This window comes from Nicrophorus vespilloides, unplaced genomic scaffold, assembly GCF_001412225.1.
Source record: "Nicrophorus vespilloides isolate i.1.1-1 unplaced genomic scaffold, Nicve_v1.0, whole genome shotgun sequence".
Lineage (NCBI taxonomy): Eukaryota > Metazoa > Arthropoda > Insecta > Coleoptera > Silphidae > Nicrophorus > Nicrophorus vespilloides.
This window is the reverse complement of record NW_017099730.1, coordinates 93,825-113,156: the sequence shown is the minus strand read 5'-3', so window position 1 is coordinate 113,156 and position 19,332 is coordinate 93,825. Positions and strand designations below refer to the sequence as shown.

The window sequence follows — 19,332 nt, the reverse complement described above, 5'->3', positions numbered from 1 at the left end:
TATACAGATAATTTTACTTGAGTAAACGTAAATATTTACTAGGTTAAGTGAACTTTGTACTTGCAGCTAAAGTACATATATTGAAGCTAAATCTATTTCCTCAATAGTAGCAAAGAAGTTTATAAGCATGATGGCGCTAAGAAATCTCCTAAAAAGTGCTAAACCAATACACAATTTAGCAAGATGCTACAGTGCGGGGGCCAAATTAGTTGATGTGAAGGTAAATGATCAAAATGGTGTTGCAACAGTAACAATGCAAAGAATGCCTGTGAACAGTTTGAACTATGACCTTTTAAGTCAACTGGTTGATGCAATTGATGATCTAGAAAATAACAAGACCCGAGGCATGATATTGACTTCAGTAAGTAACAAACATAATTTACTTATTCAAGTACATAAACATATATGTTTTCAGGCTTCAAATACTGTGTTTTCTGCTGGTTTGGACATAATGGAAATGTACAAACCACAGGAAGAGAAATGTAAGAAATTCTGGACTACTTTGCAAGATACTTGGTTAAAATTGTATGGTTCATCATTTCCAACTGCTGCTGCCATTAATGGTCACTCCCCTGCAGGAGGATGTCTTCTATCAATGTGCTGCGAATATCGCGTTATGGTCAACAATTTCACAATTGGTTTAAATGAAACACAATTGGGAATAGTTGCCCCAAAATGGTTCATAGCTTCCATGCAAAACACAATGAGCAAAAGGGATGCTGAAATTGCGTTAACTTCCGGCCGTTTGTTTACCACTGAAGAAGCTTTGAAAGTTGGTTTAGTCGATGAAATTGCCAGCGATAAGGAAGATGCTTTAGCGAAAGCTGAAAAATTCTTCGCCCGATTTGCTAAAGTCAATCCACTTGCTAGACAGTTAACTAAGGCATCGTTAAGGGGAGAAGATTTACAAGTAATATAAGGCAATTTAAAAGAAACGTTGCGAAAATAACTAATTGTTTTTGCTTATTATTTCAGGACTTGTTAGATAACAAAGAGACAGACGTGGATTTATTCTGGTTTTCTGTTAGTCAGCCAATGGTACAAAAATCTTTAGATAAATACATTGAGGCTCTTAAGAAGAAAAGCGGCAAATAGTTTGATATCATTTTGTGTTATTTCTTTTGCATTTAAAAGGATACAATGTATATGATAAATAAATATTGCTATTGTTTATAATTCTGGTGAAGTTTCTTGAAGTACAATGATTTCGTTGAACTCGTCTTTTTGTATATCCAAGTAATGATTGATTTCCAATATTTTGGCACGATTTCTAGTAATTTCGTCTCTAAAGTATTTGAGAAAGTTTACGTTTGTAGAATCAATCTTACAAATTATTAAAGACTTACTTCTGTAAATCATTGACGAGGTTACTTAACCAAGTCTTGGCTCGACGAACAAGCATATCTTCTCTGTTATCAATTGCCAATAAATGTAAATCGTGTGAAGCAGCAATGGCATTCATAAGTGTGTCTCTATCCATGAATAACTGAAAACCGCGCATTACATAACGAATAATCAATATATCTACATATAGCTTAATTACTTACAGGCGCGATATCCAATGGGATTATCATGCGCGACGAAAGGGTGGTTGTTGTTAGATATCTCGTTGCCATTTCAGAGATCAATTCAGTATAGGTTTGTTGCAAGCTACGCATTTGAGCGAAATACCCTTGAGCCATTTCAATAAAATTATTTATCATTTCAGTCAATGACTGCTCAAAGACTTGATTCGTCTCCTCCAGTTGCTCGAACATCGTTACCTCTAATCCCATCAACGTTGTCCACGTAGTATGAATAGCTTCGTAATAAGTTTTCTTGTATTCTTCGATCATCGTATTATAATCTTGCATAGATAATTTCCCTTCCAAGAATGCCACCTTGTGACTCCTTATAGTCTTGAACATATCATCCTTAATCTGCATAAAAGCCTCCATATGTTCCTAAAAATAAGAAATAAAAATCACTGAACTATAATTTATAATAGTCACCAACGATGCTTTCGGTTTGGTTATTCAATTTAGCGCCTTCTGTAATTTTAAAGAATTGCGCCACTTCTTCCTTGCGTATCTTGAACTGGGTCTGTCCATTCTCGAAAATCTGTTTGGTCAATTCTAAAAACTGCGTTTCGTATTCGGTGTAGAATTGCTTTGCTTCTTCATCGACTTTCAGCAACGTTTGACCGTCGTAATCCTTTTCAAACATTTGATCAAACAGATGACTGCTTCCTAGGAACTCCACAAAACTTTCAGAGTGCAATTCCGCTTCTGACAATTCCTCCTGCACTTTCCTCCGCTCCTCTCTAGTAACGATTTCAATTTCTTCAAGATCAATAATCTTCTGACTAAAATTATTATCGTTATAAAGAGTTACAAGAAAGCATGTGCATTTGTATTACGCGTATAATTTTTTTCCTTCTTCTCTTTCGTTTGGCTCCACTAGTTTGTATTCGTAATAAACTATGTTTGGTAAAAAGATTGCGACGAAAGTTCTAAAATTGTCTTCCAGTGCGCACGGATTACCAGCCATGTTTACAGATTGCATTTTAGTGAAACGTCTCAAATATAAAACCTAAAATAAAACTGTTAAAAAACTCATTAATCTTAATTATTTGAGTATTACATTATCACGATCTGTTATATGATTATTGCCAATGCTGAAGATTTCCAGGTTTGTAAGCGTTTCCATATTCTCTATCGTTTCTATAGAATTATTAAACAAATTAAGAACCTCCAATTTAACCAAATCATTCAAATTCTCAATTTTCTTGATTTTATTGAAGGACAAATCGAGTTCTGTCAAATGAATTAAAGTCTCTAAATTTTCTATATTTTCGATCAAATTATTGTTCAGGCTCAACATAGTTAGACCTGGCAGCAGCCACAAATGATCTATTCTTAATATATCTAAAATTGTTCAACTTTAAATTAAGATATCAAAATCAAAAATGTTAATAGTACGCATGAATTCCAAACGAATTTGAAGTACTTCACCCCACGGTATTCCTTCTTCACGGGCCAATCTTCCCAATTCACCTTTCAATCCTTGCTCGTCCAAACAACGTTTTATCATAAAATGATCTATCACTTGAGGTTCGTGCTCTTTACACGGATCGTCCATGGCTTGAAACTAATAAAATTCGTTTCAAGTAAAATATAAAATGGTCAATGTTTGATCAATAACTTTGTTTCCATAGCAAATATTCATTAAAATCTAACAATAATTTAGGTTTATGAAAACATATTTTTTTTAAAATATTTAAGGCCTTAAGTCTGCTACCCTTTTGGGCGCTTATTAACTCATATTAAAAGGTCCAAATGAGAGCGGATAATGTATGTAGTATAATAAAAACATAAAATAAGAGCTTTGATTTTCCGCAATTAATTACAACTTCAATGATAAAGTATATAAAATAGTATAACATATTGGCTGATAAGTGTTAAGAATATGAAAACATCATGATTGAGATCATCTTTATATAAACGCATTTCTTAATTGGGTATATGAGTCAGCTAAACAATTCACAACAAGACTTAATGTGTAATTTACATAACTAGAATCTATTTGTTGAAATCATTTTTATAGTTTCTAGTCACGGGTCTATATCGTAAGCCCGAGAACCGAAAGACCGTATATGGAAATCCCGACTATATCAAAATCTCGACAACCATAATCCCGATTATATCAAAATCCTATATCGAAAAATTTTACAATAACATTTTAAAATTATTTCGGAGCGTAGTCACCTTTTGCTACACTTTTATTATTAATAACAAAACATTATTATTAATTTATTTGATTTTGTTGAATTATTCATAATACACCTTAACATTATGAAATAATCTCAAATACAATTAGATAATTAATTGTTATATTATTGATAACAATTTAAAAGTCGGGATTTTGATATAGTCGGGATTTCGAACGTCGGGATTTCGATACAGTCGGGATTTCAATAGACGGTCTTTCGGTTGTCAGGCTTGCAATTGCCACCGATGATACACATAAATATAGATATTTGTTTAAGATAGTAAAAAATAATAGAAGGCAGAACAGTAATAAGGTCCATTGAGTAGGACAGTCCTTCTTTTGTATGTTCTGTCCTTCCTCGAAAAGTGTCCTCCTTTTGGATATTTTATTGATGATATTAAAATCTGCAGCACTTACCGTAAAATTCAATATGAAGGATATTTCTTGCTCTAAAATTTCCAATATATTGTTATAAAATGATATATTGACAAAAAATATTCATTCAATGAAAAAATACTCGTTTAATTAAATAATTAAAAGGAATGTAAGCATAATTAGTGTATTTTTGTTTGAATTAATAAAATGATTCATTTATTTACGTTGTACTTTCATTGTAAAAAGAATGGTCACTTTACCTAATCTAGTTTTTTTCCTTAATATGTTTATATAAATATGTTTTTTTATTTATATGTGAATACTAGAAATATTATTAATACATATAAGAAATAACAAATCTATCCCTCTTGGTCTTTTTGTCCATAATAGATAATAAATTTCATGAATTAGATAGTTTTAGATTAATTAAAAGTTTTATTGTTTTATATAATCTCCTATAAGAAAATATGTACAGGTATTCCCCGACTTACGAACTCCCGGACTTACGAACAAAATTCTAACTTGTTACAAGGAGATATATAGTGATAAAAAATTAACTATCCAAACAAAAATTGATAATTTCTTTAATAAAATATAATATTTTTAGAAGATTTACTATCTGTTTTGTTGCATTTGTTTCTTTTGTATGTATTTTTAAGTAAGTATTTTGTTTATTTTAATCTATTTTTTTCAAATTTATGCAGTCAGTAATACAAAATTTAACATATATAAAAGTAAAAACCATAAGTATATTTTGATTTTTTTTAATTCCCCCGACTTACGAACAAATTCGACTTACGAACAATCCTTTGGAACGGAACTAGTTCGTAATATACATATACAGGTAGAATATGATAACTAAAATAAATTTCAAGTATATTACAGTTTATTACATATATGCAAATACACAAAATTAGTAATGAAGAAGGAAAGGTTAATTAAATATGCAAATACAATTAAGATAATTAAAATTTATGACCTAATTAAATATATACAAGGTAATAATAAAGTTATATATTATGTTTTATTTATTAACATTTTTAAGAATCTTCAATTTATTCTATACGCATAAAGTATGGAAATAAAATTTAATTAAAAAAAAATTAAAATCCTATTTAAAGTTGGTATCACTACTGTCATTCAATGACAACTGAAGGCGCAGTTTTATTCGTATTATTATTATTGAAGTGACAGCTGTAAGTCAGGCAAAACAGTGACTGACTTTTAAGCATTTTAAGTGCAAAAGTAAATTTCCGGTATTTTTTTTATTTACGATGACGTCGTTCTTCCAAGGAGCTTTAGGAGGGAATCCTTTTTCGACCCCGGTCGGCGGGAGAGTCGGTAAGTACAACACTTGCATAATTTCACTAAATCATCCCTTTAACGAAAATTTCCGCAATCGATTGTGAGTTTCAACAACATACGTAATGTTGTGCAAAAAAAAAATATAAATATCTATCGTGCTAATTAATTCATCTCGTACTTGTTAAAACCAAAGTAAACAAAACCTTATATCCCAGAAATCCTCTGAGCTAGAACAAATTATAACCCACTTAAATTTAATTAGAAAGTGCAACTGAGAGCAGCTTAGCATCTGAGAACTGGGCTCTCAATATGGAAATTTGTGATATGATCAATGAAACTGAAGATGGACCCAGGGATGCTGTCAAGGCCATCCGCAAGAGGTTGACCAATAATGCTGGCAAGAACTACACAGTTGTGATGTACACTCTGACTGTTCTTGAGACATGTGTTAAGAACTGTGGCAAGAAATTTCATACCTTGGTTTGCAATAAAGATTTTATTAATGAATTGGTATGTTATCTTATCAGAACTTATTATATACTTAATATTGATTTATCATTTTTTTTTCTGTTTCATATAGGTAAAATTGATTGGTCCCAAAAATGATCCTCCTACTGCAGTCCAGGAAAAGGTTCTCAGTCTGATACAGTGCTGGGCTGATGCATTTAATAGTCAGCCAGAAATGAATGGAGTTGTGAATGTTTATCATGATTTAAAAGCCAAAGGCATTGAATTTCCTGCAACAGATTTTGATTCTATGGCTCCAATTTTCACTCCACAAAAAGTACATATTAATATTATTTTATGAAATGTTATGAAATTGCTAATTTTTTGTTTTTAGACTTCTGATGCAATTGCAGAGCTTCCAACTGTAGTGGAACCCAATATGCCTACATATCAGCTATCAAAGATTTCACCTCCAATTCTATCACATGAACAGAGAACTAAATTAGAATCAGAATTGGATGTTGTACAATCAAATATGAATGTTCTTGGTGAGATGTTAGGTGAAGTGAAACCAGGGCATGAGCAACCTGAAGAACTGGAACTGTTACAAGTGAGTTCATTTAAGGATATATCACGCTGTACATTATATAAACGTTCTTGACACACCTTTGTTATCATTATTTCTGAAAATGTCTTTAATATGTTTTAACCTATTCACTTATCTATAAGCATTTACGTTTTCTTATCTCTAAAGTAATTAAATACGTTGATGTATGGCATACACAACATTCTATACAATTGTTTACATTTTTCGTCTACTAATGTTTTGTTTACGTTTTAGATGTTATATACTACTTGTAAGGAAATGCAAGGAAGATTAGTGGAACTAATCAGTAAATTAGCGAACGACGAACTAACAGCAGAGCTTCTCAGAATTAACGACGACATGAATAATCTAATCTTGAGATACGGAAGATGGGAAAAGAATAGGGAAGCCGGGGGGCAATCGGCTTCCGCCGTTTTGACTAATGCCACCAGGAAGCCGCCCTTGGAGTCCAATGACAGTTTAATCGATTTAGGCCCACCCGATGATTTGGTCGAAAAATTTAGTGAAATGGGAGTGGCCAGCGCAAATGCTGCTTCCCAATTGGCCAATATTGGTAGCGTGACTGCTACCAATAGACCGGTCGGCGATGAAGATTTTGATATGTTCGCCCAATCAAGAAAAGCTACATACGAAACATCAAAAACTACGTAAGACTATTATGAAATATTCATTTATTACGATTAATTATTTTTCACTAAGTCACCAAAATATTTTTTAATAAATGCTGATAATCTTTTTGTTGTCCAACAGACATACATCTAATATTAGGACAAAGTGAATAAATAACTAGACATTAGGCAGAAAGACCACAGTCAATATCTCTTTAGTCGTCCTAATGCACAGATTTTCAAATAAATCGGTCATCAAAACGGAAATTTCTTTTATATAAGAGAATATTAATAAGAATAACAATGTTGCAACAGTCACAAAAAGTAAACAAAAATAAATAAGTTTCTATAAAAAAAAACGCTGCAAAGGTCTTTCCGCCCAATTAATAAGATTCACTAAATATAATTTTATTGCAGAGGAAGCACATATAAGGATAACATAGATTCCGAGCATCAAGTTGATGGTTTAAGTAAATTGACACAAAATAAACCGAATGTAAGTTTTCTTCGCATTTTAATTTAGTAATATTAAATGAACAATTCAATTCTTAAAATTATATCGCATGCCAAGTTGTATCGCTTCTGCTTCTGTATATACTTTAGTTTTTTAGTAGTTAGTTTTAGTAGTATTTAGAAAAGAAAAGAAACCATTTTTATTTTAATTTTATACAGAATCCGGCTGATTTGGAATTTGATGAAATGGCAGCTTGGCTGGGGGATGTAAGTTCTTTCTTCCTTTTTTTTTTATTTTATTATTTTCTTATCTATCTGTTGGCACTCTTTTCAATGTTAACTATTAGAAAATCTTTGTTTTAACAATAGGAATTGTTTTTTGTTGTTGTTATAACTATGTTTCTGTATACAGACAACTACAGAGGAATCTGTAACAAGCAGCGAATTTGAGAGGTTTCTAGCGGAACGAGCTGCTGCTGCAGAGGCTCTTCCTTCAACCACTACTCCTACACCAACAGGCGCCGCTGCTACCAAAGCAGCTAAGAAAGAAGATGACAAGGAAAGTCTCTTGACACTATGAATTGATGCAATCTTGAAAAAAGTATACACACATAAAAAAAATCATAACATTCTAGACTTATTCATTTCATAACGAGTCTCCTTTCTCGTATATTATATGTAACTTGAAAATAATATGAATGTTTAGAAATTATTGTAACTAATCTCACTAATTAATTTGCAAGTGCTAGTCTAATTACAGTAATTAAACAATAAGTCTCGATTGTATTAAAGTATATAATAGAATTGTAACAGTTTCAAGGAATGATGTCTATATAGAAATATTGTGAAAAAAATGTGATTTATCCAATATGAATGTACTTATTAAGTACTGAAATGGAAATCAAGATGGCATATGGATTTATATGTATATAAGCTTCAAATTATATTTTATGAATGTTTTATAAAGTCTCGCGTAAAACAAAAAAGAAATATTTTTTAAATGATTTTATTTTTCATATTTATTTTGATCTGATTAGTTACCAAAGATATCTGTGTAATTTGCTTCCAATTTAAGACATCTTCTGTTTCATATTTAATTGAAGGAGATATACAAAAAAAAACACGTTTAATGAGATGAAAAAAGTATTACGTTTAAATTATTTTTTATTGATTGTTAATTTTGTTTTCTACAACCATTGGATTTATATCTATATACCTATTAATTATTATTCTTAAATTATATGAAAAAATGATATGCATTACACACATATTTTGTAATCCCATAAAGTATGCAACTACTTTTAATTATAATGAATGAATGCAGAAAGCGAATAGATTTATTTATATATATATATAATTGTTGATACCCTGTAATTACAATTAAGTATAACTGATATAGGCTTGTCATTATTTCAGACAGAAAACTCTTGAATCCACAAATACATAAATCGATTTACCATGTGTTATTGTTACTACTATAATAGTGCAATCAATTACCTACAATAATGACTGGACTATATACATATATTACGTTAATGTATATTGATATAAGCTTAACATCCCTAATAAAGTAAGAAAGAAAATATAACAGTTCAGTCGTCTTTTTTATTGATCTTATTTAGAATAAAACGGAAGTTTGATCGATACTACTTTATGTCATAGTATTGTCACAGATATGGTGAAAAGTGGGTATGCTTCGTAATTTGAATATGTGCGATGATTAATGTTTTTTTTACTACAGTTACAGAAGAACTGGTTCGAAAAAAGTCTGAGCACAATGAGTGCGTTATTGGTACGCTCGAAGAGCTGTCGTTGCATCAAGAGGACGTCGAAAAGATAGAGTATCTACACAATTGGTGTAAAGGTCTTCAGATTCTATATTTGCAATCAAATTTGATTTCTAAAATAGGTAAGCTTTCAATCTATTTACATTGTGAAAATTGCTTATGTATATTTCTTTCCATTTCGTTTAATGTTGTAACATCCTTAAATTGCGTCGTAGTTCAAACAATACCATAATAATTTCGATCATTAAAAATGCAAAATCCCTCGCAATATTTTATTCAACCTTGTTTGCCCAGATTTCGATCGAATCGATTTCTTTTGATATTTTAAGTTCAAATCAAATTTCTCGAAGATTAAAACTGCTTTGATTCCAGTAAATTTCAAAATCTAATAACATTAAAAGTTTCTTAAGAATCAAACTTGTGCTAATTGCACAAAAGTGAATATGTTCGTTTAGTTAATTAAATTATTGACAAATCAATCAGTAATGAATAATTACACTGAATATTGATTTTAGAAAATTTGAACAAATTGAAGCAACTGGAGTATCTAAATTTGGCAATAAACAATATTGAGAAAATCGAAAACTTGGAGAGGTGCGAATCACTGCAAAAGTTGGATTTAACTTTGAATTTTATTGGAGAACTGGAGAGCGTACGCAATCTGATACCAAACATCCATCTGAGACAACTGTACTTAACGGGTAATCCGTGCACCGAGTACGAAGGCTACAGGGATTACGTTATTGCGATATTGGAGCAGATCGAAACCTTAGACAACGTATCAATTACTAGAAGTGAACGAATCAAGGTTGCTTCGTTTCAATACGTAATATTATTAATGCATTAATGGTATCGATTTCAGGCGAAGCAGAAACTAAGAGAATCAGAAAAAACTATCAGACGAGCGCAAAAAGAGTACGAGAAATTTCGAGAGGAGCAAAAGGCCAGATTGTCCATCGTCGACGATACTATTGATGATGAATCATTTTGGAAATCGACGTCGGAACATGCACCGGAAACGCGATTGGAAATCTCTCGAAGATCTCGATTAGCTAGAGGAAAGGATAAGAAAGAGGAAGTGGGCGAAACAAAAGCAATTTCTGTTTTCAATAGAGATGGTCGCCCTTTGAATATGAATCAGGCTAAAGTTCAATTTAAATTTGACGATAGCGATTCCGAATCTTACACTTTGGATATTTCTGTTTATAAGTATGAATATTTCGTCGTTTGTTGCAATATATGTGATAGTTAATTTGCAGATTTCTGGATACGAGTTATATTGATGTTGATCTTCAGCCTATATTCGTTAAAATTACTATAAAAGGTAAAATCTTTCAATACGTCTTTCCTGAAGAAATTATCACCAATAAGAGTAAGGTACAGAGGTCGCAAACTACGGGACATCTGTTGCTAACTATGCCTAAGCTCAATTATAAATCGAATATAATTAAATCGAAAGCTTTGCCGAAACCTAGACTTGAAAAAAATAGGTGAGTCCAAATTACTATCTGCTTCTATTTCTGATAATTTCAGAATAATAGATATTATATATTTCCATTATTTTACAAAATTACATTACAAAGTTATATCATAATTGTAACATATTTGACTATTATTATATTCGCAAGAACTATACAATTATTTAGTGTATAATTTAATAACATTGTTTTCTTTAAGTCGTTACTAATGGGATATTGTTGTAGTAGATGATAACAAATCTTAAGATAAAGTTGATTTTTAAGAAATATAGTGAAATTCTACATTTCGTAAAATTTTATTTTTTTAACTTTCTATAGTAAAATATTAATTTGGTGACCTAACACTTCTGTTGTAAGTTACAGATATAACAGGTTTTTAAAGAATTCTAAAGTGTGATACAAATGATGTAAGCAGTGTTTTCATCATAGTGTGGTAATATTAATGTCATGCATTTTTAGTAACTACTTGGAATTTGAGGGGACCAAAGAGGAGATGGACTTTAGTAAGATTGTCGAAAACAATAAGGTCAACAATTTCGTTGACAACCCAGATGTTCCTCCACTGGAATACGCTTGAATTAAATGTGCTTTTTTTTGTTTAATTTATTTTGAAAAAGCGTATTTGCAACTTACAATGTTTTTCATTTCTTGTTTGTTTGTACATTCAATAATATAAATATTAATTAAAAAATGTATTTATGACTAATATTCAACTTGTCTTGGTTTTATTTGTATTATAAAGTAAACATGGAGTATTTGTAGTAAAAGAAATAAGTGTTTAATATTACACAAGAAGCCACATTTTATAACACTATAAATTTAAACTTTCTTCTGAATAACATTTCAATGGCTAGACACAATATTATTTCCTGTCAATCACATACCTATATTTATAATATATATCTATATATCTCAGACAATAAAATTTAATAGCACAAAACCAAACACATTTTGAATACAATTTAAAAAAATATAATATCGTTTAGAAGTTACTTAAAATATTCCATTCTTTTATCGCGCCCTCTGCTCATCTTTCCTTTAATTTATTTTTTTTGTATTCAGGTCAAAAACAGAAACCTTTGTGTATGAAAACAACAAAAAAAAAGGAAGCGTTTCATTCAATATTTATAGTTATTTACATTCTGTGCAATATATGAAGTAATACTGACACAACAAACACACAATCAAAATTTCATCAAAAAATTTTGTTACGACATAAAAAAAATGCTAACGGAATGATTGCAAAAGTCAAATACAAGTTGTGTCATGAGTGCTACCAAATGAAAAAAAACTGGTAATATTAACTGGCAATGAACGAATTTAATTATATATTAATAAATATATGTATATAACAGATACGTTATGTATGCGCCATACATTAATAATTATTATTGTGCATAACTTCATTTAGCAAGTGGCAGCCCGCTAGAACTTAGTATTATTTTCTTTCATTAAGCAGATTTCACATTGATTTACAATTATAGATCCATTCCATACCATAGAGAATTGGTCACATTTGTATTTGATTAGAAAAAACATAAAGCGTGTTTCGATTTTTTTGAGATGAGAAAATTTTTAAATATACTTTTTTAATCCCTATGAAACTCTATGTGAAATGAAGTGTATTTTATACCTAATTATTGCAACATGATTTTGACGAACTGGCCTGCTGTCTTCTATCCACCGTTACTCTATCAACATGTTCACCTTGCTCTCGGCCAGCGGTTTTATCTAGTATGGCTTCGGCCAATTCGCTGAACGCCTTTTCAATGTTTATGTTCGCCTTGGCCGAGGTTTCCATGAATCTTATACTATGCTCGCGCGCAATCTGCAAATCGTAAAACATTAATAACATCATCCTTCATATTAATTTCTAATCACAACTTACAGCCTCTCCTCTTTCTTTACTGACTGTCCTCTTATCATCCATATCACATTTATTACCAAGAATCATCTTCTCTACGTCCTCGTTTGCATGCTAAAAAAAACAATTATCATATCCTCTCTTTAAAAATTCCATTGAAATTTCGTACCTCATCAATGTTTCTCAACCATTTCACTATATTTTCAAAACTCTTTTCATTAGCTATATCGTAAACTAACATGATGCCCATGGCTCCCCTGTAATAGGAGGTGGTGATTGTGTGGAACCTCTCCTGACCGGCAGTGTCCCATATCTGCAGTTTGATTTTCTTGCCCCTCAGGTCCACAGTTTTTATTTTAAAATCAATACCTGCAAATTAATTAATTAATATAATGACACAAACCATATAAAAAGAAGCATCATTCAAATAAAATTTGACTTTCAAATTTGGCGCCCACCTAATGACCTCACCCTCTATTTATAAATGGAAATTGAGCAGGGTTATCTTTAAAAGGAAAGCACTGATAATGAGGATGATATCATTGGGATTCCACCGTTCTAGCGGATACCTTCCTATCATCCGATTTCTATTCTATTTTTATTAATTTATCTTCTTGTTTCCTTTCTTTAAATAATATTCCGTAGCAGCCATTAATTGATGGGGGGCAAAAAAATACAGGGTTTAAAGGTTAACTCACCGATTGTTGAAATAAAAGTGGTCGTAAAGGCGTCGTCGGAGAACCGAAATAAAATGCAGGTTTTGCCGACACCGGAGTCGCCGATCAGCAGCAATTTGAACAATAGATCATATGTCTTTTTGGCCATGGCTATTATTTAAAATCTTAATCACTAATTTAATATTTTTTTGACGTCTCTGTCAACAGTGTTGCCACAAGAACAACTAGAATAACAATAATTCCGATGCGACTGTCCAACCAACTTAGTAAACAGATTTATCGCTTGTTTCGTTGCAACCAAATGCACACAGTTATCACAATTTAATCTCTTGACGCTCTTGACTCATTTATTGTGCATTATTTCATACACATTATTGAATAATTTTCTAATAAAGACTGAGTTTCTATAACATAATCAATTATACTATTTTTAATCGATGGAATGTGTATGTTATGATCGTTACTCTGCATTTATTTTACAAAAACAAACATTTCAAAATAGATTCTGATGAACTCATGTGTTTCTATTGGCCGTTAAAATTACATGCATGACTTTCGAATACATTTTTCCAAGAAAGAAAGGCTTTTACATGCGCAACATCTTGCTAATTAAGTCTGATAATAAAATGGAGATTCCGCGCTGAAGAAGTACCCTGAATTTTCAGGATCTGAAATTGTAATACAAAAAGATAAATAGCATCCAGATCTTGATAAATTAAGTTCTTTTGTATCTCATCAGGTGAAATATTTAACATATAAATATTTATTTTGGAAGAAGAAGTTATAAAGTTATTTTTTATTGTTGTATTGTACATAATATATAATGTTTAAAATACTGAATAAAATAAATAAACACCCAATGAAACGTCCTTTTTGATCATCCAACCGAAACTGAGGTTATTCAAACAAAACCGTAGAACCAAAATAATATAACATGAATATTTAATGAAAATGTGTACTTAGATAACATATTTTTAAACCTTTACAATAAATACAATTATTTAACGAATCTCAATAATAGCAGTAAGTTATTTTATATTAATCCACTGTATTATTTTTAAGATAATTTTCAAAGTACTCCAACATAAACTAGTTGATACGAAATTAATCTTTGATAAAATAAAGAAAGTGTCAGTGGAAAGCCCTTTTTAACAATTTATATATTTCTGTTTTATTATTGTGGTTTAAATGTTGATTTATTATTTTGCTATTGTACACGACTATCCCAAAAAGTCAGCTTCTTTTTGATCTCATCATTTTATTTCTTTATGTACAAATATTCGTAGAATACTCTTGGAGAAAAATATTAAGGTCGTTCAGAACAATTTTTTCAATAAAACGTGTTTATAGGAATATATAATAATTAGAGTACTTGAAGCAATATATATATATACATTTTATACTTTATTTTTATATATTCTGATTGATTTTCTAAACGTATTTAAAACAATTTTTATTAAATCTCTTGGTTGAATTTATATAAAAATAAGCACCATATTTGTTAGTGCCATCCGTGGAGATTTAAGGAACTAAATTTGCTGCAGGTGGAGGTTTTTGCAACTATTGGATATCCAATACAATCTGTCAGTTTGACATTTGTTGTATCCTAAGAAAAAGGCATAAATTATAGAAGATCTTAAGTAATCTCACAAATCTAGGTAAGCCCTATTTAATGTACTTCAGTAAATTTAGTCCTTGCAAGTATTAGATTAAGCAGTATAGAAAGAGTAATGCGATAAGTTGCCTGCGCTGAGACCATCCTATCAGTTATTAAAACTGATTAAAACGTTTCCACCATTTATTTGTTTTATAAGCCGCTGTGTATAGAAGTAAGGCATAACGTTCAACTAATAGAGTATATTATTCGGTAATTAAAGTTATTAATCGATAAAAAGTGAGTCATGCATTGTGTATATATACTCGATATATAGTAACCCCAGTCACTTATTGTGCGCTGTTGTGAAATACTCGAGTGACAGATTGTAAGGGAATTCCCCCGATTAAAATATCAAGAAGGGAGTGGAGGTTTAATAAAAGAATAAGAAAATATCAGGAAAATATTAAATAGTGTACTAGAACAAATTTTCATAAGATAACATTTAAAACAAAAATATAGTGTAAATGCAATTTATTGACTATTTAATGAGTGTTATTTGTTTTGTTCATTGATCATTTCTGTTTGTTCATTAGATTGCAATAATTCATAATGACAACTTGGAATAATAGTCCATATCCACCACCAGGTATGTTTCTCATGTCTTTTTTTTTAAGATAGTTATTACCTAGGCTATAATTTAGATCCAAATCAATACTATGGTGGTCAGCAAGGGTTTGGGCAACCATACCCTGGTGCTGCAGGGTACCCACCACCAGGAGGTTTCCCACCGCCAGGAGGTTTTCCTGGACAACAGGGGGGTTTCCCTGGACAACAAGGATATCCTGCCCCAAGTGCACCGGGTTTCGTTCCGCCGCCACAAGGGCCGCCCTTTGGTCACGTTCCCCCACAAGGAGGTTACAATCAACCAGGTGAAGGCACATCATTCAATAATTATAAACCTGGTTCGTTTGCACTTGTTTCTTAGGGTATTTTTTGAATGCTTTTTTCTTTGTTGATTACTGAAGCTACATTAATGGCTGATTTGTTTCCTATCCTCTCTATGATATGATAACATTCATTATTTATGTATCACTATATGATAATGTACCACTTTATTGGTATTCCCATTGCAACAGATAAGATACCTTTTTTTACCTGAAGTTGCCTTTTCTTACAAAAGACTACAAATGTTATGTCAATTTTGTTAAAACCTTCAGACAGTAAGGATCATTGTAAGACTGTGCATGTGAGTTTTATTGGTACATCATGGGTAAGTGAAATTTTACTTGTTGAATCCTGCCACTTTTATACTAATTTATCATCAGTCTTTATTTTCTGTCATCAATTTTCCAATTAAATATTTTTTTTATTTTAACTTATTTATTGGTCATACAATAAGATCAAAGGGCTATCGACCCAATCTAATTAAATATTATTCACGAACTTAAATTAAATAGAAATATATATAAGTATAGCAAGTTCCAGTAAACAAGGTCTAAATTGAAAGAGGAAAAAAAAATGTTTTTTATCATAAGATTTAAATATTTGCTCTGATTATAATTTTTTTCTCAAGTTATACAATTCTTCTTTACATAAAATATGGTTTAGATAAGATATATATTTATATCTATACTTGTTTTAAGTGATCATGGTCTATATTGAATGCTTCAAAAACGAATGTGTAGGGTTATTTATTAGTCAGGATCTTATCTAATTAAAACTAAATATTTGATACGTTTTCATTACTGATCTTTCATTATACAATGCATCTTTACATAAATTATGTTTATTATCATCCAGATAAGAAATATATCTAGTTTTGTCTAATAATAAACAGAAACTCCTATGTTATCTCTTTTGGGTCATATTCAATTTAATGCTATATGTGCGTTAAGAATAGTAAATTTGAAAATGTATTATTACTTGTACAGTGGAACCTCGCTTAACGAGCATAATTTGTTACAAAATTTCCGGATTTTTACTCGTATAGTGAAACAGTTTTCCCTATATAAACTAATGTAAAATACGATAATGCGTTCCATGCCGGAAAAAAAAGTATAACTTTGTCTCGATTTTTAATGATTGTGGTTTTCATATCTATGGTTATTTTTATTCTTTGGCTTTTTATTTGGAGACCTGCAAGTGTTATTAAATTTTGCACAAAAAAAAATGTAAATAACATGTCTGAGCACAAGTCAATATATGTTTATATTAAAAAGGCGTACATTGTTTGTTTCTATATTAAAATAATGGTTGGACACAATATATTTGTGTTTTGCATATACAGCAAACAAATTATAGTCCGCTATAAACAAAAATGACAAAGCAAATTGAAGATGGTTAATATTCAAAAGTACACATAAAGTACACAATCTGGGATTTCTCTACTTGTCACTCGTTACGCGAAACTTCGCTAGTTAAGCGTTATTTTTAAAAATAACAAACAATTCAAGTTTCAAAATAATAATTATATTTATTTAAAAAATATAATAAATAAATGATGATTTTTCAGCAGAAATAACTTCCTTCTACCAGCTTTGTGGAGCTCACAGTGCTTCGTAATGTGGGAGTCATTTCTGCCGCGTACCAATTTTTTTAATCCCCCTTTGGAATATGGGAGTTATTTCTGCCGCACCCTGTATGTGTTTTATTCTGGCATATTCTGTAGTTTAATTTGTTGCTAAACTTTTTTTTAATTTGTTTGATTAATGTATGTGTGCAGCATGTTTTATGTTTGATGATTTTGAATATGAAACTATATTCAGTTATATAATAATTGCGTTTATTTTCAGATATGTACGGAGCAAGTTTTAATGGAACGGAGGACAACGACATAAAAGGTCAGTTCGATTTCTCCGATCAAACTATTCGACGAGGTTTCATCAGGAAGGTCTACTCTATTCTGATGTTCCAACTAAGCGTTACCCTGGCTTTCATTTCGTTGATGGTGTACCATAAATCTACCAGGATATTTGTCAGGAGTCACCCAGAATTAATGATCGTCGCAATCATTATTTTTATTGTATCTCTAATTGCTCTATCCTGTTGCGGAGAACTTAGGCGCAGATCGCCCACCAACTATATATTCTTGACACTTTTCACATTGGCGGAATCGTTCATGCTAGGCGTCATTTCTTCTACCTACAAATCCGATGAGGTCGTCATGGCCGTTGGAATTACTGCTGCTGTTTGTCTCGGGCTCACTCTATTTGCTTTCCAAACTAAGTGGGATTTCACAATGATGGGCGGCATTCTTTTCGTCGCTGTCATTATTCTGCTAATCTTTGGAATAGTAGCAATTTTCGTCAAGAGCAAAATACTTTCGATGGTATACGCATCGTTGGGCGCTCTCATCTTCTCCATCTATCTGATTTACGATACCCAAATGATGATGGGCGGCAATCATAAATATTCGATTTCCCCCGAGGAATACGTATTCGCAGCATTAAATCTGTATTTGGACATTATCAATATCTTCATGTACATCTTGACCATTATAGGCGCTGCTCGAGATTGAGCATCAAAACCTATATTTGAAAGATTTTTCCCCCTTATACCGAATATAGATTTAACAAAGATATATTGAATTCGTCTACAACTAGTATTGCTATTGAAATATTGCATTCACACTTGTTAGAAACCTTTTAACTGAAATATAATGATAATAATTGTTTAGAATATTTTATACACATATATTAACAAACAAAAAAAATCTATTTTGTGCGTACGTTTTGAAGTAACGAATATTGTAGTTGGAAACTGTCTTTGATGTTTAAAATATTTATTAAACACACTTATGTACCATGCATGTTGATTATTCTTGAGACTGATTTAGTTGTTACAAACATAAAAAAGAAAGAAAGAGCAAGCAATTTGCATTGGTATAACTGAGTTGAGTATAGAATCTTTGGTTATTGTATAGTGAAAAAAGTAACATATATTTACGAAAATGTTTTGACTTTATTTTTCTATTGTTGTGCTAATGTAAACTTCTGCTTCGAACGGGTGACTTCGATCATTTGGTTGCATAATTTCTTGGGTTTCTTATGTAATATTGCTAATGTATAATTGATGTAATTGTTAACAACAAAATATTGGCTCAAATGTAACTTGTGTCTATACATGTTGTTTTATAAAATAATAATAAAAAATGTTCCACCTACATATTGTATGACTTAATCTATTTTAGATAAAATATTGCAATTAGAATTCAAGAATATACAGTTTAAGTAAGCGTCGACGAACACGCCCTCTCCCCGTCATCCGTTATTTAAGTTTCATTATAAATAAAGTTAATGTATTTAATTGGTTCAAACAATATTCAGAAAATAACGACATCAATTCTATATTTTCTTATATTCAATTTGCAAGAGGTCAAACTATT

General features: G+C 30.9%; 6 protein-coding genes across 9 annotated transcripts; 4 read left to right on the top strand and 2 right to left on the bottom strand.

Annotated features, from left to right (window-relative positions):
• Positions 1 to 24: 24 nt before the first annotated feature.
• Positions 25 to 1,176, top strand: LOC108565392 (enoyl-CoA delta isomerase 1, mitochondrial-like). The gene is made up of 3 exons (XM_017924819.1): positions 25 to 361; positions 416 to 910; positions 976 to 1,176. Exons 1-3 carry the CDS (start codon positions 128 to 130, stop codon positions 1,093 to 1,095), a joined length of 849 nt encoding a protein of 282 aa, XP_017780308.1. The 5' UTR covers positions 25 to 127; the 3' UTR covers positions 1,096 to 1,176.
• On the bottom strand, positions 1,007 to 3,120 carry LOC108565386 (dynein regulatory complex subunit 3-like). The gene is made up of 7 exons (XM_017924813.1): positions 2,961 to 3,120; positions 2,623 to 2,906; positions 2,399 to 2,571; positions 1,996 to 2,344; positions 1,548 to 1,943; positions 1,347 to 1,486; positions 1,007 to 1,285 (listed from the first exon to the last, which is right to left on the bottom strand). The coding sequence occupies exons 1-7, from the start codon at positions 3,118 to 3,120 to the stop codon at positions 1,171 to 1,173; spliced, it is 1,617 nt and encodes a 538-aa protein (XP_017780302.1). The 3' UTR covers positions 1,007 to 1,170.
• A 2,166-nt stretch (positions 3,121 to 5,286) lies between these two features.
• Positions 5,287 to 8,736, top strand: LOC108565415 (TOM1-like protein 2). Of its 2 annotated transcripts, XM_017924853.1 has the most exons (8): positions 5,288 to 5,466; positions 5,693 to 5,940; positions 6,011 to 6,214; positions 6,272 to 6,487; positions 6,719 to 7,131; positions 7,510 to 7,588; positions 7,765 to 7,812; positions 7,958 to 8,734. In XM_017924853.1, the coding sequence occupies exons 1-8, from the start codon at positions 5,400 to 5,402 to the stop codon at positions 8,123 to 8,125; spliced, it is 1,443 nt and encodes a 480-aa protein (XP_017780342.1). In that variant the 5' UTR covers positions 5,288 to 5,399; the 3' UTR covers positions 8,126 to 8,734. The 2 variants fall into 2 exon arrangements, with proteins under 2 accessions (XP_017780344.1, XP_017780342.1); XM_017924855.1 differs by lacking the exon at positions 7,765 to 7,812 and having other exon boundaries at positions 5,287 to 5,466; positions 7,958 to 8,736.
• Positions 8,737 to 8,869: 133 nt separating this feature from the next.
• On the top strand, positions 8,870 to 10,843 carry LOC108565413 (protein tilB). The gene is made up of 4 exons (XM_017924851.1): positions 8,870 to 9,454; positions 9,848 to 10,140; positions 10,195 to 10,541; positions 10,592 to 10,843. The coding sequence occupies exons 1-4, from the start codon at positions 9,262 to 9,264 to the stop codon at positions 10,824 to 10,826; spliced, it is 1,068 nt and encodes a 355-aa protein (XP_017780340.1). The 5' UTR covers positions 8,870 to 9,261; the 3' UTR covers positions 10,827 to 10,843.
• Positions 10,844 to 11,398: 555 nt separating this feature from the next.
• LOC108565414 (ras-related protein Rab-10) lies at positions 11,399 to 13,499 on the bottom strand. Its single transcript, XM_017924852.1, has 4 exons — positions 13,373 to 13,499; positions 12,844 to 13,043; positions 12,699 to 12,788; positions 11,399 to 12,638 (listed from the first exon to the last, which is right to left on the bottom strand). The coding sequence occupies exons 1-4, from the start codon at positions 13,497 to 13,499 to the stop codon at positions 12,444 to 12,446; spliced, it is 612 nt and encodes a 203-aa protein (XP_017780341.1). The 3' UTR covers positions 11,399 to 12,443.
• Positions 13,500 to 14,906: 1,407 nt separating this feature from the next.
• LOC108565426 (protein lifeguard 1-like) lies at positions 14,907 to 19,112 on the top strand. Of its 3 annotated transcripts, none has more exons than XM_017924871.1 (4): positions 14,907 to 15,009; positions 15,542 to 15,594; positions 15,650 to 15,877; positions 17,741 to 19,112. In XM_017924871.1, exons 2-4 carry the CDS (start codon positions 15,558 to 15,560, stop codon positions 18,463 to 18,465), a joined length of 990 nt encoding a protein of 329 aa, XP_017780360.1. In that variant the 5' UTR covers positions 14,907 to 15,009; positions 15,542 to 15,557; the 3' UTR covers positions 18,466 to 19,112. The 3 variants fall into 3 exon arrangements, with proteins under 3 accessions (XP_017780360.1, XP_017780358.1, XP_017780361.1); XM_017924869.1 differs by having other exon boundaries at positions 15,650 to 15,910; XM_017924872.1 differs by lacking the exons at positions 15,542 to 15,594; positions 15,650 to 15,877 and having other exon boundaries at positions 14,910 to 15,009.
• Positions 19,113 to 19,332: the final 220 nt, after the last annotated feature.

Bases quoted from the DNA above. Each gene is read 5' to 3' on its own strand.
- LOC108565426 (XM_017924869.1), top strand. From the start codon at position 15,558: ATGACAACTTGGAATAATAGTCCATATCCACCACCAG. The intron at 15,595-15,649 runs GTATGTTTCTCA...GCTATAATTTAG, and splicing joins TAGTCCATATCCACCACCAG to ATCCAAATCAATACTATGGT. The intron at 15,911-17,740 runs GTTCGTTTGCAC...GTTTATTTTCAG, and splicing joins ATTCAATAATTATAAACCTG to ATATGTACGGAGCAAGTTTT.
- LOC108565414 (XM_017924852.1), bottom strand. From the start codon at position 13,499: ATGGCCAAAAAGACATATGATCTATTGTTCAAATTGCTGCTGATCGGC. The intron at 13,044-13,372 runs GTGAGTTAACCT...ATTAATTTGCAG, and splicing joins CACTTTTATTTCAACAATCG to GTATTGATTTTAAAATAAAA. The intron at 12,639-12,698 runs GTAAGTTGTGAT...TACGATTTGCAG, and splicing joins GTAAAGAAAGAGGAGAGGCT to ATTGCGCGCGAGCATAGTAT.
- LOC108565415 (XM_017924853.1), top strand. From the start codon at position 5,400: ATGACGTCGTTCTTCCAAGGAGCTTTAGGAGGGAATCCTTTTTCGACC. The intron at 5,467-5,692 runs GTAAGTACAACA...AAATTTAATTAG, and splicing joins CCCGGTCGGCGGGAGAGTCG to AAAGTGCAACTGAGAGCAGC. The intron at 7,813-7,957 runs GTAAGTTCTTTC...TTCTGTATACAG, and splicing joins TGGCAGCTTGGCTGGGGGAT to ACAACTACAGAGGAATCTGT.
- LOC108565413 (XM_017924851.1), top strand. From the start codon at position 9,262: ATGATTAATGTTTTTTTTACTACAGTTACAGAAGAACTGGTTCGAAAA. The intron at 9,455-9,847 runs GTAAGCTTTCAA...TATTGATTTTAG, and splicing joins AAATTTGATTTCTAAAATAG to AAAATTTGAACAAATTGAAG. The intron at 10,542-10,591 runs GTATGAATATTT...GTTAATTTGCAG, and splicing joins TTGGATATTTCTGTTTATAA to ATTTCTGGATACGAGTTATA.
- LOC108565386 (XM_017924813.1), bottom strand. From the start codon at position 3,120: ATGGACGATCCGTGTAAAGAGCACGAACCTCAAGTGATAGATCATTTT. The intron at 2,572-2,622 runs GTAATACTCAAA...GTTTTATTTTAG, and splicing joins ATATAACAGATCGTGATAAT to GTTTTATATTTGAGACGTTT. The intron at 1,944-1,995 runs GTTGGTGACTAT...TCTTATTTTTAG, and splicing joins ATAACCAAACCGAAAGCATC to GAACATATGGAGGCTTTTAT.
- LOC108565392 (XM_017924819.1), top strand. From the start codon at position 128: ATGATGGCGCTAAGAAATCTCCTAAAAAGTGCTAAACCAATACACAAT. The intron at 362-415 runs GTAAGTAACAAA...ATATGTTTTCAG, and splicing joins GAGGCATGATATTGACTTCA to GCTTCAAATACTGTGTTTTC. The intron at 911-975 runs GTAATATAAGGC...TTATTATTTCAG, and splicing joins TAAGGGGAGAAGATTTACAA to GACTTGTTAGATAACAAAGA.